Source organism: Pleurodeles waltl, chromosome 9, assembly GCF_031143425.1.
Source record: "Pleurodeles waltl isolate 20211129_DDA chromosome 9, aPleWal1.hap1.20221129, whole genome shotgun sequence".
In the NCBI taxonomy this organism is placed as follows: domain Eukaryota; kingdom Metazoa; phylum Chordata; class Amphibia; order Caudata; family Salamandridae; genus Pleurodeles; species Pleurodeles waltl.
The window spans coordinates 811,267,826-811,280,988 of NC_090448.1; the positions used below are offsets into that span (position 1 = coordinate 811,267,826).

The 13,163-nt window shown below is 45.6% G+C and overlaps 1 protein-coding gene across 1 annotated transcript in view; it reads left to right on the top strand.

Moving 5' to 3' along the window:
* SYVN1 (synoviolin 1) overlaps window positions 1-13,163 on the top strand; it is a 238,252-nt gene that overhangs the window by 147,309 nt on the left and 77,780 nt on the right. Inside the window, exon 12 of the mRNA XM_069208078.1 lies at window positions 11,661-11,804. Coding sequence (XP_069064179.1) covers window positions 11,661-11,804 — 144 coding nt within the window. The remainder of the gene's footprint in view (window positions 1-11,660; window positions 11,805-13,163) is intronic.

Sequence of the window (13,163 nt, forward strand, 5' to 3'; positions counted from 1 at the left end):
ACTCAGACACCCTCTCTGGCCAACAGCAGGCTGATTGTAGGAGAGTCCTACAACAGTTTCCTGAGCTTTTCTCCCTAACCCCTGGTCAGACACACCTGTGTACCCATGATGTGGACACAGGAGACAGCATGCCTGTCAAGAACAAAATCTTCAGACAGTCTGACCATGTTAAGGAAAGCATCAAGGTGGAAGTCCACAAGATGCTGGAATTGGGAGTGATTGAGCGCTCTGACAGCCCCTGGGCTAGCCCAGTGGTCTTAGTCCCCAAACCTCACACCAAAGATGGAAAGAAAGAGATGAGGTTTTGTGTGGACTACAGAGGGCTCAATTCTGTCACCAAGACAGATGCCCATCCAATTCCAAGAGCTGATGAGCTCATTGATAAATTAGGTGCTGCCAAATTTCTAAGTACCTTTGACTTGACAGCAGGGTACTGGCAAATAAAAATGGCACCTGGAGCAAAAGAAAAGACAGCATTCTCCACACCTGATGGGCATTATCAGTTTACTGTTATGCCCTTTGGTTTAAAGAATGCCCCTGCCACCTTCCAAAGGTTGGTGAATCAAGTCCTTGCTGGCTTGGAGTCCTTTAGCACAGCTTATCTTGATGATATTGCTGTCTTTAGCTCCACCTGGCAGGATCACCTGGTCCACCTGAAGAAGGTTTTGAAGGCTCTGCAATCTGCAGGCCTCTCTATCAAGGCATCCAAATGCCAGATAGGGCAGGGAACTGTGGTTTACTTGGGCCACCTTGTAGGTGGAGGCCAAGTTCAGCCACTCCAACCCAAGATCCAGACCATTCTGGACTGGGTAGCTCCAAAAACCCAGACTCAAGTCAGGGCATTCCTTGGCTTGACTGGGTACTACAGGAGGTTTGTGAAGGGATATGGATCCATTGTGACAGCCCTCACTGAGCTCACCTCCAAGAAAATGCCCAAGAAAGTGAACTGGACTGTGGACTGCCAACAGGCCTTTGACACCCTGAAACAAGCAATGTGCTCAGCACCAGTTCTCAAAGCTCCAGATTATTCTAAGCAGTTCATTGTGCAGACTGATGCCTCTGAACATGGGATAGGGGCAGTTTTGTCCCAAACAAATGATGATGGCCTTGACCAGCCTGTTGCTTTCATTAGCAGGAGGTTACTCCCCAGGGAGCAGCGTTGGAGTGCCATTGAGAGGGAGGCCTTTGCTGTGGTTTGGTCCCTGAAGAAGCTGAGACCATACCTCTTTGGGACTCACTTCCTAGTTCAAACTGACCACAGACCTCTCAAATGGCTGATGCAAATGAAAGGTGAAAATCCTAAACTGTTGAGGTGGTCCATCTCCCTACAGGGAATGGACTTTATAGTGGAACACAGACCTGGGACTGCCCATGCCAATGCAGATGGCCTTTCCAGGTTCTTCCACTTAGAAAATGAAGACTCTCTTGGGAAAGGTTAGTCTCATCCTCTTTCGTTTGGGGGGGGGTTGTGTAAGGAAATGCCTCCTTGGCATGGTTGCCCCCTGACTTTTTGCCTTTGCTGATGCTATGTTTACAATTGAAAGTGTGCTGAGGCCTGCTAACCAGGCCCCAGCACCAGTGTTCTTTCCCTAACCTGTACTTTTGTATCCACAATTGGCAGACCCTGGCATCCAGATAAGTCCCTTGTAACTGGTACTTCTAGTACCAAGGGCCCTGATGCCAAGGAAGGTCTCTAAGGGCTGCAGCATGTCTTATGCCACCCTGGAGACCTCTCACTCAGCACAGACACACTGCTTACCAGCTTGTGTGTGCTAGTGAGGACAAAACGAGTAAGTCGACATGGCACTCCCCTCAGGGTGCCATGCCAGCCTCTCACTGCCTATGCAGTATAGGTAAGACACCCCTCTAGCAGGCCTTACAGCCCTAAGGCAGGGTGCACTATACCATAGGTGAGGGTACCAGTGCATGAGCATGGTACCCCTACAGTGTCTAAACAAAACCTTAGACATTGTAAGTGCAGGGTAGCCATAAGAGTATATGGTCTGGGAGTCTGTCAAACACGAACTCCACAGCACCATAATGGCTACACTGAAAACTGGGAAGTTTGGTATCAAACTTCTCAGCACAATAAATGCACACTGATGCCAGTGTACATTTTATTGTAAAATACACCCCAGAGGGCACCTTAGAGGTGCCCCCTGAAACTTAACCGACTATCTGTGTAGGCTGACTAGTTTTAGCAGCCTGCCACAAACCGAGACATGTTGCTGGCCCCATGGGGAGAGTGCCTTTGTCACTCTGAGGCCAGTAACAAAGCCTGCACTGGGTGGAGATGCTAACACCTCTCCCAGGCAGGAATTGTCACACCTGGCGGTGAGCCTCAAAGGCTCACCTCCTTTGTGCCAACCCAGCAGGACACTCCAGCTAGTGGAGTTGCCCGCCCCCTCCGGCCAGGCCCCACTTTTGGCGGCAAGGCCGGAGAAAATAATGAGAAAAACAAGGAGGAGTCACTGGCCAGTCAGGACAGCCCCTAAGGTGTCCTGAGCTGAGGCGACTCTGACTTTTAGAAATCCTCCATCTTGCAGATGGAGGATTCCCCCAATAGGGTTAGGATTGTGACCCCCTCCCCTTGGGAGGAGGCACAAAGAGGGTGTACCCACCCTCAGGGCTAGTAGCCATTGGCTACTAACCCCCCAGACCTAAACACGCCCCTAAATTTAGTATTTAAGGGCTACCCTGAACCCTAGAAAATTAGATTCCTGCAACTACAAGAAGAAGGACTGCCTAGCTGAAAAACCCCTGCAGAGGAAGACCAGAAGACGACAACTGCCTTGGCTCCAGAAACTCACCGGCCTGTCTCCTGCCTTCCAAAGATCCTGCTCCAGCGACGCCTTCCAAAGGGACCAGCGACCTCGACATCCTCTGAGGACTGCCCCTGCTTCGAAAAGACAAGAAACTCCCGAGGACAGCGGACCTGCTCCAAGAAAAGCTGCAACTTTGTTTCCAGCAGCTTTTAAAGAACCCTGCAAGCTCCCCGCCAGAAGCGTGAGACTTGCAACACTGCACCCGGCGACCCCGACTCGGCTGGTGGCGATCCAACACCTCAGGAGGGACCCCAGGACTACTCTGATACTGTGAGTACCAAAACCTGTCCCCCCTGAGCCCCCACAGCGCCGCCTGCAGAGGGAATCCCGAGGCTTCCCCTGACCGCGACTCTTTGAATCCTAAGTCCCGACACCTGGGAGAGACCCTGCACCCGCAGCCCCCAGGACCGGAAGGACCGGACTTTCACTGGAGGAGTGACCCCCAGGAGTCCCTCTCCCTTGACCAAGTGGAGGTTTCCCCGAGGAACCCCCCCCTTGCCTGCCTGCAGCGCTGAAGAGATCCCGAGATCTCCCATTGACTTCCATTACAAACCCGACGCTTGTTTCTACACTGCACCCGGCCGCCCCCGCGCTGCTGAGGGTGAAATTTCTGTGTGGGCTTGTGTCCCCCCCGGTGCCCTACAAAACCCCCCTGGTCTGCCCTCCGAAGACGCGGGTACTTACCTGCAAGCAGACCGGAACCGGGGCACCCCCTTCTCTCCATTCTAGCCTATGTGTTTTGGGCACCACTTTGAACTCTGCACCTGACCGGCCCTGAGCTGCTGGTGTGGTGACTTTGGGGTTGCTCTGAACCCCCAACGGTGGGCTACCTTGGACCAAGAACTGAACCCTGTAAGTGTCTTACTTACCTGGTAAAACTAACAAAAACTTACCTCCCCCAGGAACTGTGAAAATTGCACTAAGTGTCCACTTTTAAAACAGCTATTTGTCAATAACTTGAAAAGTATACATGCAATTTTTATGATTTAAAGTTCCTAAAGTACTTACCTGCAATACCTTTCAAATGAGATATTACATGTAGAATTTGAACCTGTGGTTCTTAAAATAAACTAAGAAAAGATATTTTTCTATACAAAACCTATTGGCTGGATTTGTCTCTGAGTGTGTGTACCTCATTTATTGTCTATGTGTATGTACAACAAATGCTTAACACTACTCCTTGGATAAGCCTACTGCTCGACCACACTACCACAAAATAGAGCATTAGTATTATCTATTTTTACCACTATTTTACCTCTAAGGGGAACCCTTGGACTCTGTGCATGCTATTCCTTACTTTGAAATAGCACATACAGAGCCAACTTCCTACAGTCACACTACAGGATGTAATTCCTTTACCAAAACATGGAGAATACATGGGCAACATTAGACCTAAAAGATGCGTATTTCCATATACCCCTCCATCCATCTCACAGAAAACACCTCAGGTTTGTCATACAAGGCAAACATTATCAATTCAAGGTACTGCCCTTCTGGATAACAGCACCCAGAGTATTTACAAAATGCCTCGCTGTAGTAGCAGCTCATATAAGGAGACATCGCATGCACGTATTCCCATATCTCGACGATTGGTTAATAAAAGCCAACACTCTACACCGGTGTCAAAATCACACGCAGTATGTATTAGATACCCTACACAAACTAGGCTTTTCTATAAATTACCAAAGATCTCACCTGCAACCATCCCAACTACAACAATACTTGGGAGCAACATTCAACACACAAAGAGCAATTGCCACTCCAAGCCCACAGAGAGTTCATTCATTTCAAACTGTGGTGTCAAACATACCACCAAATCACCAGTACACAGTCAGATTTGTCATGAAACTCCTAGGCATGATGGCCTCATGCATCGCTATTGTCCCAGACGCACAGCTAAACATGCGGCCCTTACCGCAGTGCCTAGCAAAACAATGGATGCAGGCACAGAGTCGACTTCAAGATCTAGTGTTGATAGACCGCCAAACACACTTTTCGCTTCAATGGTGGAACCCTGTAAATTTAAACAAAGGACGGCCATTTCAAGACCCGGTGCCTCACGCCATTTTTACGACTGATGCTTCGATGATTGTGTGGGGAGCACACCTCAACAATCACAATATACAAGGACAGTGGGACAATCAACATAAACAACTACACATAAATCACTTAGAACTACTAGCGGTCTCCCTAGCCCTAAAAGCCTTTCAACCCCTTCTAGTCCACAAACACATTCTTGTCAAAACAGACAATATGACAACAATGTACTATCTAAACAAACAAGGGGGGACACACTCGTCACAACTATGCCTCCTAGAGCAAAAAAATTGGCTTTGGGCAATTCACAACAACATTCGCCTGATAGCGCCATATATACCAGGCATTCGCAATCAGTTAGCCGACAATCTCAGTCGAGATCACCAGCAAACTCACGAGTGGGAAATACATCCCCAGATTCTACAAAATTACTTTTACCGCAGGGGAACACCAGACATAGATCTGTTCACAACAAAACGCAAAATGCCAAAACTTGGCATCCAGGTACCCACACCATCAGTCCAAGGGCAATGCTCAATGGATCAATTGGTCAGGGATTTTTGCTTACGCTTTTCCCCCTCTCCCACTCATCCCTTTCCTAGTCAACAAACCGAGTCAAAACAAACTCAAACTAATACTCATAGCACCAACGTGGGCTCGCCAACCGTGGTACACCACACTGTTGGACTTCTCAGTAGTACCTCACATCAAACTCCCAAACAGACCAGATCTGTTAACACAACACAAACAACAGATCAGACACCCCAATCCAGCAATGCTCAACCTAGCAATCTGGCTCCTGAAGTCTTAGAATTTGGCTATCTAAACCTTTCAAATGAGTGTATGGAAGTCATTAAACAGGCAAGAAAACCCACAATAAGGCATTGTTATGCTAATAAGTGGAAAAGGTTTGTTTTTTTACTGCCAAGCAAACCAAATCACACCGTTAGATGCCTCCATACAGAACATTGTGAGTTATTAACTACACCTACAAAAAGCAAATCTTGCTTTTCTTCCATCAAAATTCATCTCACTGCAATCTCTGCTTACCTGCAGATTAAACATACAAAGTCACTTTTTAGAATCCCAGTTATTAAAGCATTTATGGAAGGATTAAAAAGGATTATACCTCCAAGAACCCCACCAGTGCCTTCGTGGAATCTTAATATTGTACCTACACGACTCATGGGCCCACCTTTTGAACCCATGCATTCTTGCCAAATCCAATTCTTAACTTGGAAAGTAACTTTTCTAATAGCCATCACTTCATTACGAAGAGTTAGCGAAATACAGGCGTTCACTATCGAAGAACCATTTATACAAGTACATAAACATAAAGTGGTTTTCCGCACAAATCCCAAGTTTCTGCCAAAGGTCATTTCACTGTTTCATTTAAACCAAACTGTAGAGCTCCCAGTCTTCTTCCCACAGCCAGACTCAGTAGCAGAAAGAGCACTGCATACATTAGACATAAAAAGAGCGCTAATGTATTACATAGACAGAACAAAACCATTTCGTCAAACTAAGCAATTGTTTGTTGCTTTCCAGAAACCCCATGCTGGTAACCCTATATCCAAACAGGGCATAGCCAGATGGATAGTCAAAGGCATACAAACCTGTTACCTCAAAGCTAAAAGAGAGTTACCCATTACACCAAAGGCAAACTCCACTAGAAAGAAAGGAGCAACAATGGCCTTTCTAGGTAACATACCAATGACAGAGATGTGTAAGGCAGACACTTGTTCTACACCTCATACGTTTACCAAACACTACTGTGTAGATGTGTTAGCAACACAACAAGCCACAGTAGGACAGGCTGTACTAAGAACATTATTCCAAACTTCTTCAACTCCTACAGGCTGACCACCGCTTTAGGGAGGATTACTGCTTTGTAGTCTATGCACAGCATGTGTATCTGCAGCTACACATGCCATCGAACGGAAAATGTCACTTACCCAGTGTACATCTGTTCGTGGCATGTTCCGTTGCAGATTCACATGCGCCCTCCCACCTCCCCGGGAGCCTGTAGCCGTTTAAGTTGCAATTAAAATTATTTATATCTAAATAAACATTCCTTTAACACAAACTATGTACATACATATCTATTCTATTGCATGGACATCTTTAGTATTCTCATTCTACCACTCCTACCTCACCCTATGCGGGAAAATAATCTAAGATGGAGTCGATGCCCATGCGCAATGGAGCCGAAAGGGAGGAGTCACTCGATCCCGTGACTCGAAAAGACTTCTGCGAAGAAAAACAACTTGTAGCACTCCAAGCCCAAAACTAGATGGCAGGAACAGTGCACAGCATGTGAATCTGCAGCGGAACATGCCACGAACAGATGTACACTGGGTAAGTGACATTTTCCATATACTGCGTTTTTGAGTGAGCATGAGACTCCCACTCCAACGACGGCGAATGATTCAAGCATGTGTATCTATGAAAGATATCAATACTGGACAACTGCAGTTACAGATAAGTAATTTATTTTCATCCCACTCAAGTCCATTATTTGAGACACATTGAGAATGAGTACACTCCAGACAGATCAGGCCAGCTCCGTTGACAGAAGAAGGAATGAGGCTAGCAGCTTTGAGGGATGATAATGACTGGGAGTTGGGCTTCGGGAGTAGATGGAACAACTTGTGGAGGCTAGGAGGTGTAGTTAACTTCACTGTTTTCTATTACATTATAGGGTGGGGTCCGCAATGCTTAATGACCCTACCCCTTTCCTATGACGACTTTGAAAAGGGTAGGGTGGGGAGACAACAATAATTGGCATACAGCTAAGCCCCGGGCTGAAGCACATGCCACCCGGGGCTGCTGCAAAAAGTGACGCTACTGTGCGTCACCTAGGGGTGTAAAGGAAAGGCCCCAGATAAGGTCAGGCCAGGACTGCAGTGATTTAATCCCTTGGGCCTCCACAGTGTCTGGCACAAGCGCACTAGTGCATGTGTCGGTGAAAGTGCCTGCCTCCCTGGTCTTCATGTTATGGCTCCAGGACTGTGGGCAGGCACTGGCAATGAGACTTATGCATAAGGTGTCTGCAAAGTACGTTTTCCTGTTTTATGTGGCATCCACACTAATAATTAAATAATCACAATACACAGTGTGTACTGTGATTATTATTTTACCGATGTGGATGGCGCACAAAGCAGACAAGCATTTCCAATGCAATGGGTCTTGCGTTTGCTCGAGTTAGAGCTATTAGCGTTGTAAATGCCTAACTGGACTTTTCTTGTTGCTTAACTTAAAAGTGAAATGTAAAACAGTTAACATAAGCAAGCCGATTAAAAGTGCCAAGGCTGCCAGAAGTATGAGCGTGAAGAAGAGACACAAAAGGCATAAGAAGTTCACTCGCAATCAGACATATCAGAAAATGTGCAATGATCTATGTACTAGGGTCGATGGCCAAGGCGGTAACAAAACTGCCCCAAGGAGGGTCAAACGTAAAGCATGTACCAATGATAACAAATAATTTTTGAAAGGCAAGCCCATGAACGAGTGAGTACGATGGGCTTGTGGTGGGCGTGGTTAAAAGCCCACAAGACTTAAAATAGGCCAGAGTGCTTTCGTGTTCAACCTAAAAAATGACGGGAGGCTCAACCCCTCACCCCAAAGGGAGCAGCTGCTCCTGATCTTTATATAAGTATATGCAACAATTATAAAAGGCCTTATTGAATCTACCTATGTAAACATCTATACCATTGGTGTAGTGATCACCCTAGGGGCTGCATAAAAGGCACTGGGTGCAATTGGGCAGGCCTAAAGTCAGCTAGATTTGCCCCCCTCTTGGTGTACTCTAGCTTGATGGGTAGTATGATAATGGCTGTGCAGTACTTTATCATAATATTTGGTCTTTATTTGGGAAAATTCCTCCAACAGCTTCTTTGTACCCTGGTCTGTCTCTCTTGGGAGCACATTCTGTTTATTTGACCCCTAGTTATAGTCTTAATAGAAACTGTTTTCATGGGAAAAAAATTGAATATGTTCTGTTAACATGCCAAAACACTGCAGCTTGAAGCATGGTGACCTGCTTTTGCCACGTTGGAGTAAGTGTTACCTCTCTGCCTCATGCAATCTCTGCTTCAAGGGGGTTGTGACCAGAAAACATTTTAGCTGTGTAGGTCAAGGAGAAACACCACTGTGCAATGTATGTGAACACATAGTTCTGTACAGGCTGGAGTGCATGTGTAGACAGCAGAGTAGAATGAATAGCTTCACTTAGCTGGTTTACGTATGCGCTATCTATCACCCAATTCCATGTAGTGTTGAAGGAGGGAGTGGGAAAGAGCTGTCCAGCCCAATGTTGAATTTACAATTAGTCTTCCACTCAGTGATCCAGGGCAGCTGCACCCAGTCATCCAAGCAGGTCAATAAATAATCTGGGTTGGTAAGCAGGCTGATCAGTATTGGAGTCATAGATACTACCCAGTACAAAAAGCCTGTCACATTAGTCCTCAGGCAAAACATACAGCCCCTCCTCGTCAATCCTTGCAAGCTCCACCTGAAATATGTGACATTCGTCTGGAGCCAGATCAAGGTACCTTGCTCAAATGCCAAGTACCCTGTGCTCAATATTTGCCCATGTTTCAGAAAAGGATATTATTACTTTAATTTAATTCATCCACTGTTTGTGCTGTAACTATTGGTGTAGGCAATGCACTCAAGTCTTCATCCGAGAGTGGATTGTCACCCGAAGTGATAGAGGCAGATAATAGCAGTGGTAGAGTTCCCAGATTTGTTCCCTCAGTGCTGCGGCAGTAGATTCTGCAGTCTGTTTCTCCACAAGCACATTAGAAGATGGATTTTTGCGATCTATTTGCCACAGGTGTTGTAGCCCACCTCTCAAATACATTGAGACTTTGGAGTATAAGCACGTCATGCAGTGGGTGAAGCGTTCTTGGTTGATTCATACTTCTCTGACCAGTCCATGCTGCTTCTGGCTCAGTAAAGAAATAGATTTAGTGATTGGCAACCACATGCACTTCGCCGAGAACAGTAATGCGTGCTCTAAGAGACCTCAGTTTCCTCTTAATGTGCAGAAATGGTGCAAGCTTCTATTGTACTGCAGTAGTGTAGCCAGAAAAAAATCATTAACTGTGTGTTTTTAACCTTGATGTGGCTCATTTTTGTAGTAGCAACTAGGATAGCGTCTGTCATGATATTCAAGAATCCTTGCCACTGTTGGCCTGGCAGTCTATCCAGGCAGTGGGCGCATTGTAGTTACTCTGTGAATGCCTTCTACTACGAACTGGGGTGACAAAGACTGTGGCGCAGCATCTGTTCACTAATCCTCTTCTGTATAGCATCAATGTTATGAAACCCTTTGGGCAGCCCAAAAATGCGATTGTTGCATCAAGAGTGGCCTTTTGCATCTTCCAGTCTGCCCTTCATGAATTTCACTCGTTCAGTAAGATCCTGGACTTGACATACTATGTCATCCATGCGAGAGTGCAGAGAAAAGTGAGATCTGCCACTCTATTAGAAAACTTGCTGTGGTTTTTGCGTACAATATTTAAGTTAGTTGTTAGTGTGTCTGCTGTTGCTTTTAGGGCTCTGTGAGGCTCTGCGCTGGCCACTGGATTGAAGCCATTAAGAGAGCTCGGTAGGATCACAGATGCGTGCACTGTGGTGTCAGTTGGAGGAAGGGGGGGTGTGATGGCCGTTATCCTATGGCAGGGGTCTGCACACGCTTCTAAATCTGCCTGTGGAGGGGCAAGTTAGGCACCCTACTTTGGAAAGTACCATGTGAAACAAGGTAATCAGTCTAGGGAACCAGGAGACTGTGATGGACAACAGACTAAGTTGCTTTGCTATGTGGGTCAAACAGCAAACTCACACAACAGAGTCCACAGTTGATAGACGTGCAGTCCTCAATCACGCCCACCTCATTCAGATCTTATGTTACTCATTGTGCACTCATGTGCACACTTCTGTCTGGGGCACGTGCAGCCAGGAAAGGCAAGATTGCTCTGAAATGAAAGGCACCTTAATAGTGGCAGATCACCGCCACTTATCATTTGCTGCCAGCATCCTCACTAATACTGTGGCAGTTTGCCTGCAGTGTGGCAGTGTTGGGGACTATGCCCCAATGCAGATATCTTTAGATGAGGTGGGCTTTGAGCAGAGTGCTTTCAGATCGCGTCTGCCATGTTCACCTGCAAACCCTGCTCCCTTAGACTTGACATTAGATAGCTGGATAGGGCACTGCATGTGTACGCGCAACACTGCAAGCTTCATGCAGTGTTAAAAGTGCATAACATATGTTTTCTGCTCTTCCTTTTGCCTGTAAACATATAGGCTCTGATGCTGGGTAGTAGTCACGCTCTAAAGTTAAGGTTCACTTTAACAACCTCTCTGTTTAGCAGAGCAGATATTGGCTGAAAAAGAGCACAGAGTTTCAGTGTAGTTGCAGATTGTTATGTTCATGGGTGGAAATTAGGTAGGGCAGTCCAGAAAATACTCAGAACATAGCAGCACAATCTTGCCCCAATAAATTATCATTGGTTGACATGTCCTAAAGCAATTCAAGGTCTGTATCCTATCTTTGTGGATCATTTTCATAAGAGAACTTTATCAATTAGAAGTTTTTCTGACACCAGCACAAAGCCTCTAGACCATCTTTTATGTTGTGGTATTTTTTTATTGCTTGATTCTTTTATTCTTTCAATGTATGTGTTCCTTTGTGTACTAATTATAGTGACTGTTTAGATGGTGTGTAAGTGGCAGGCCAAATATAGTCACAGTGTATTTCTTTTCAGAGTACAATTGTTTTTTTTTTTTCTGCAGTTCCCCAAGGAATGCTTCCTCCATTTCCTCCTGGCATGTTTCCAATGTGGCCTCCAATGGGACCTTTTCCGCCAGTTCCCGGTGTCCAAGTTCCCAACAACCCACCAGATGCCGATTCTGCCACAGCTGCACCCACTACTGCAGGTACATGTTAATATGAAAAAAGACAGGACTCCTCTTGGCAATGTAAACCACAGCTTTTTACTGTCCCAGCAGGGAGACTAGCTATCCCCTACCCAGATAGACAGCTGGTCTCAGTTTGCTGCTTCACAGGCAGGTACCAAAAATTACAAAAGGTTAATCAGTAAGTTTAGCAATAACAAACTTGTTGCAAAATCATATCCCCAGTGACCCTTTAAACCTTTTTCTTACACATTCTTTATTGCAGTTCTAACAATGCTTAACAAACGTGTGTGTGTGTGTGTGTGTGTGTGTGTGTGCGTGTGCGTGTGTGCGCGCGCACGCCTTCTCACTCTGCTCCCAAGAGCTCTCATCAGTTGTTGCATACCTAGGCTAGTTCAGTCTCCTGCTTCCATTCTTCAATAATGCTTGTAATTTACTGTGACAAATACATGCCTGTGTGCTTTAAGACTAAAAATTCCTTCATGTTCGCAAACACAGCTTTTCCTTCAACTGTGACTTTTTTGGTCATGCGTTCTGTTTTCAGTTGAACTCTTCACCACTCTGAGGTCAAAACAAAGTGTAGGCCTACACTGCTCTTTCACCACATATCATTTTATATAGTTTTCTACCAGTGTCTGATGTAGTGGAATTTCTTCAAATTTCATTTCCTCTTCAACATTTCCCCCTCTAGTTGATATTTCAACTACTCAATCTACACATTGGTGCACACTTGGCACTAGGTGATATATATTGCCCTGAGCGTCTACTACTCGTGTGGTACCTAAATGGAAGCATCCCTCTCACCTTTGTACTAATCATTCTCCAACATGCTAAAATTTATTGAATACCAAAGCATATCATCAGCAGAGCCACAAGAGCTGGCAACAGGGCTGTCAACAGTCCCAACATCCAGGATGGTAGTAAAGAAAACCACCCACTGTGCCAATTATCTGGGGCGCCTCCTTCATTTTTCATTTTCTTCTGTAGATTATGAAAGGTTTGTATGGCCTGTAACATATTTCTATTGTCCGCATTATTTACTGGGATAAAAGTACTACAAGCAGTCCCATTTTGTTTCACATACCCCATAAGTTTCCGTTGAGTTATCTGTAGCATTCAAACAGTTACCTTTGCCTGAACAAATGACAGAATGCTTCCAAAGAACAACTGTGCACCATCAAACATCCATGCTCTTGAGGAACATCATTCCAAGTGGTAGTGCTATAATACTCTGCAGTTCTTCTCCTTCAGTGATAATGTAACAAAATCGTTGGACAGCTCATGGTGTGTCCATGAAACATTGAAAAATTGACTCCAGGACTTAACCAAAACAGGGATGTGCAAGGTGGTAGGCCATTCCAGTTTGCTGGTAGCTGGACT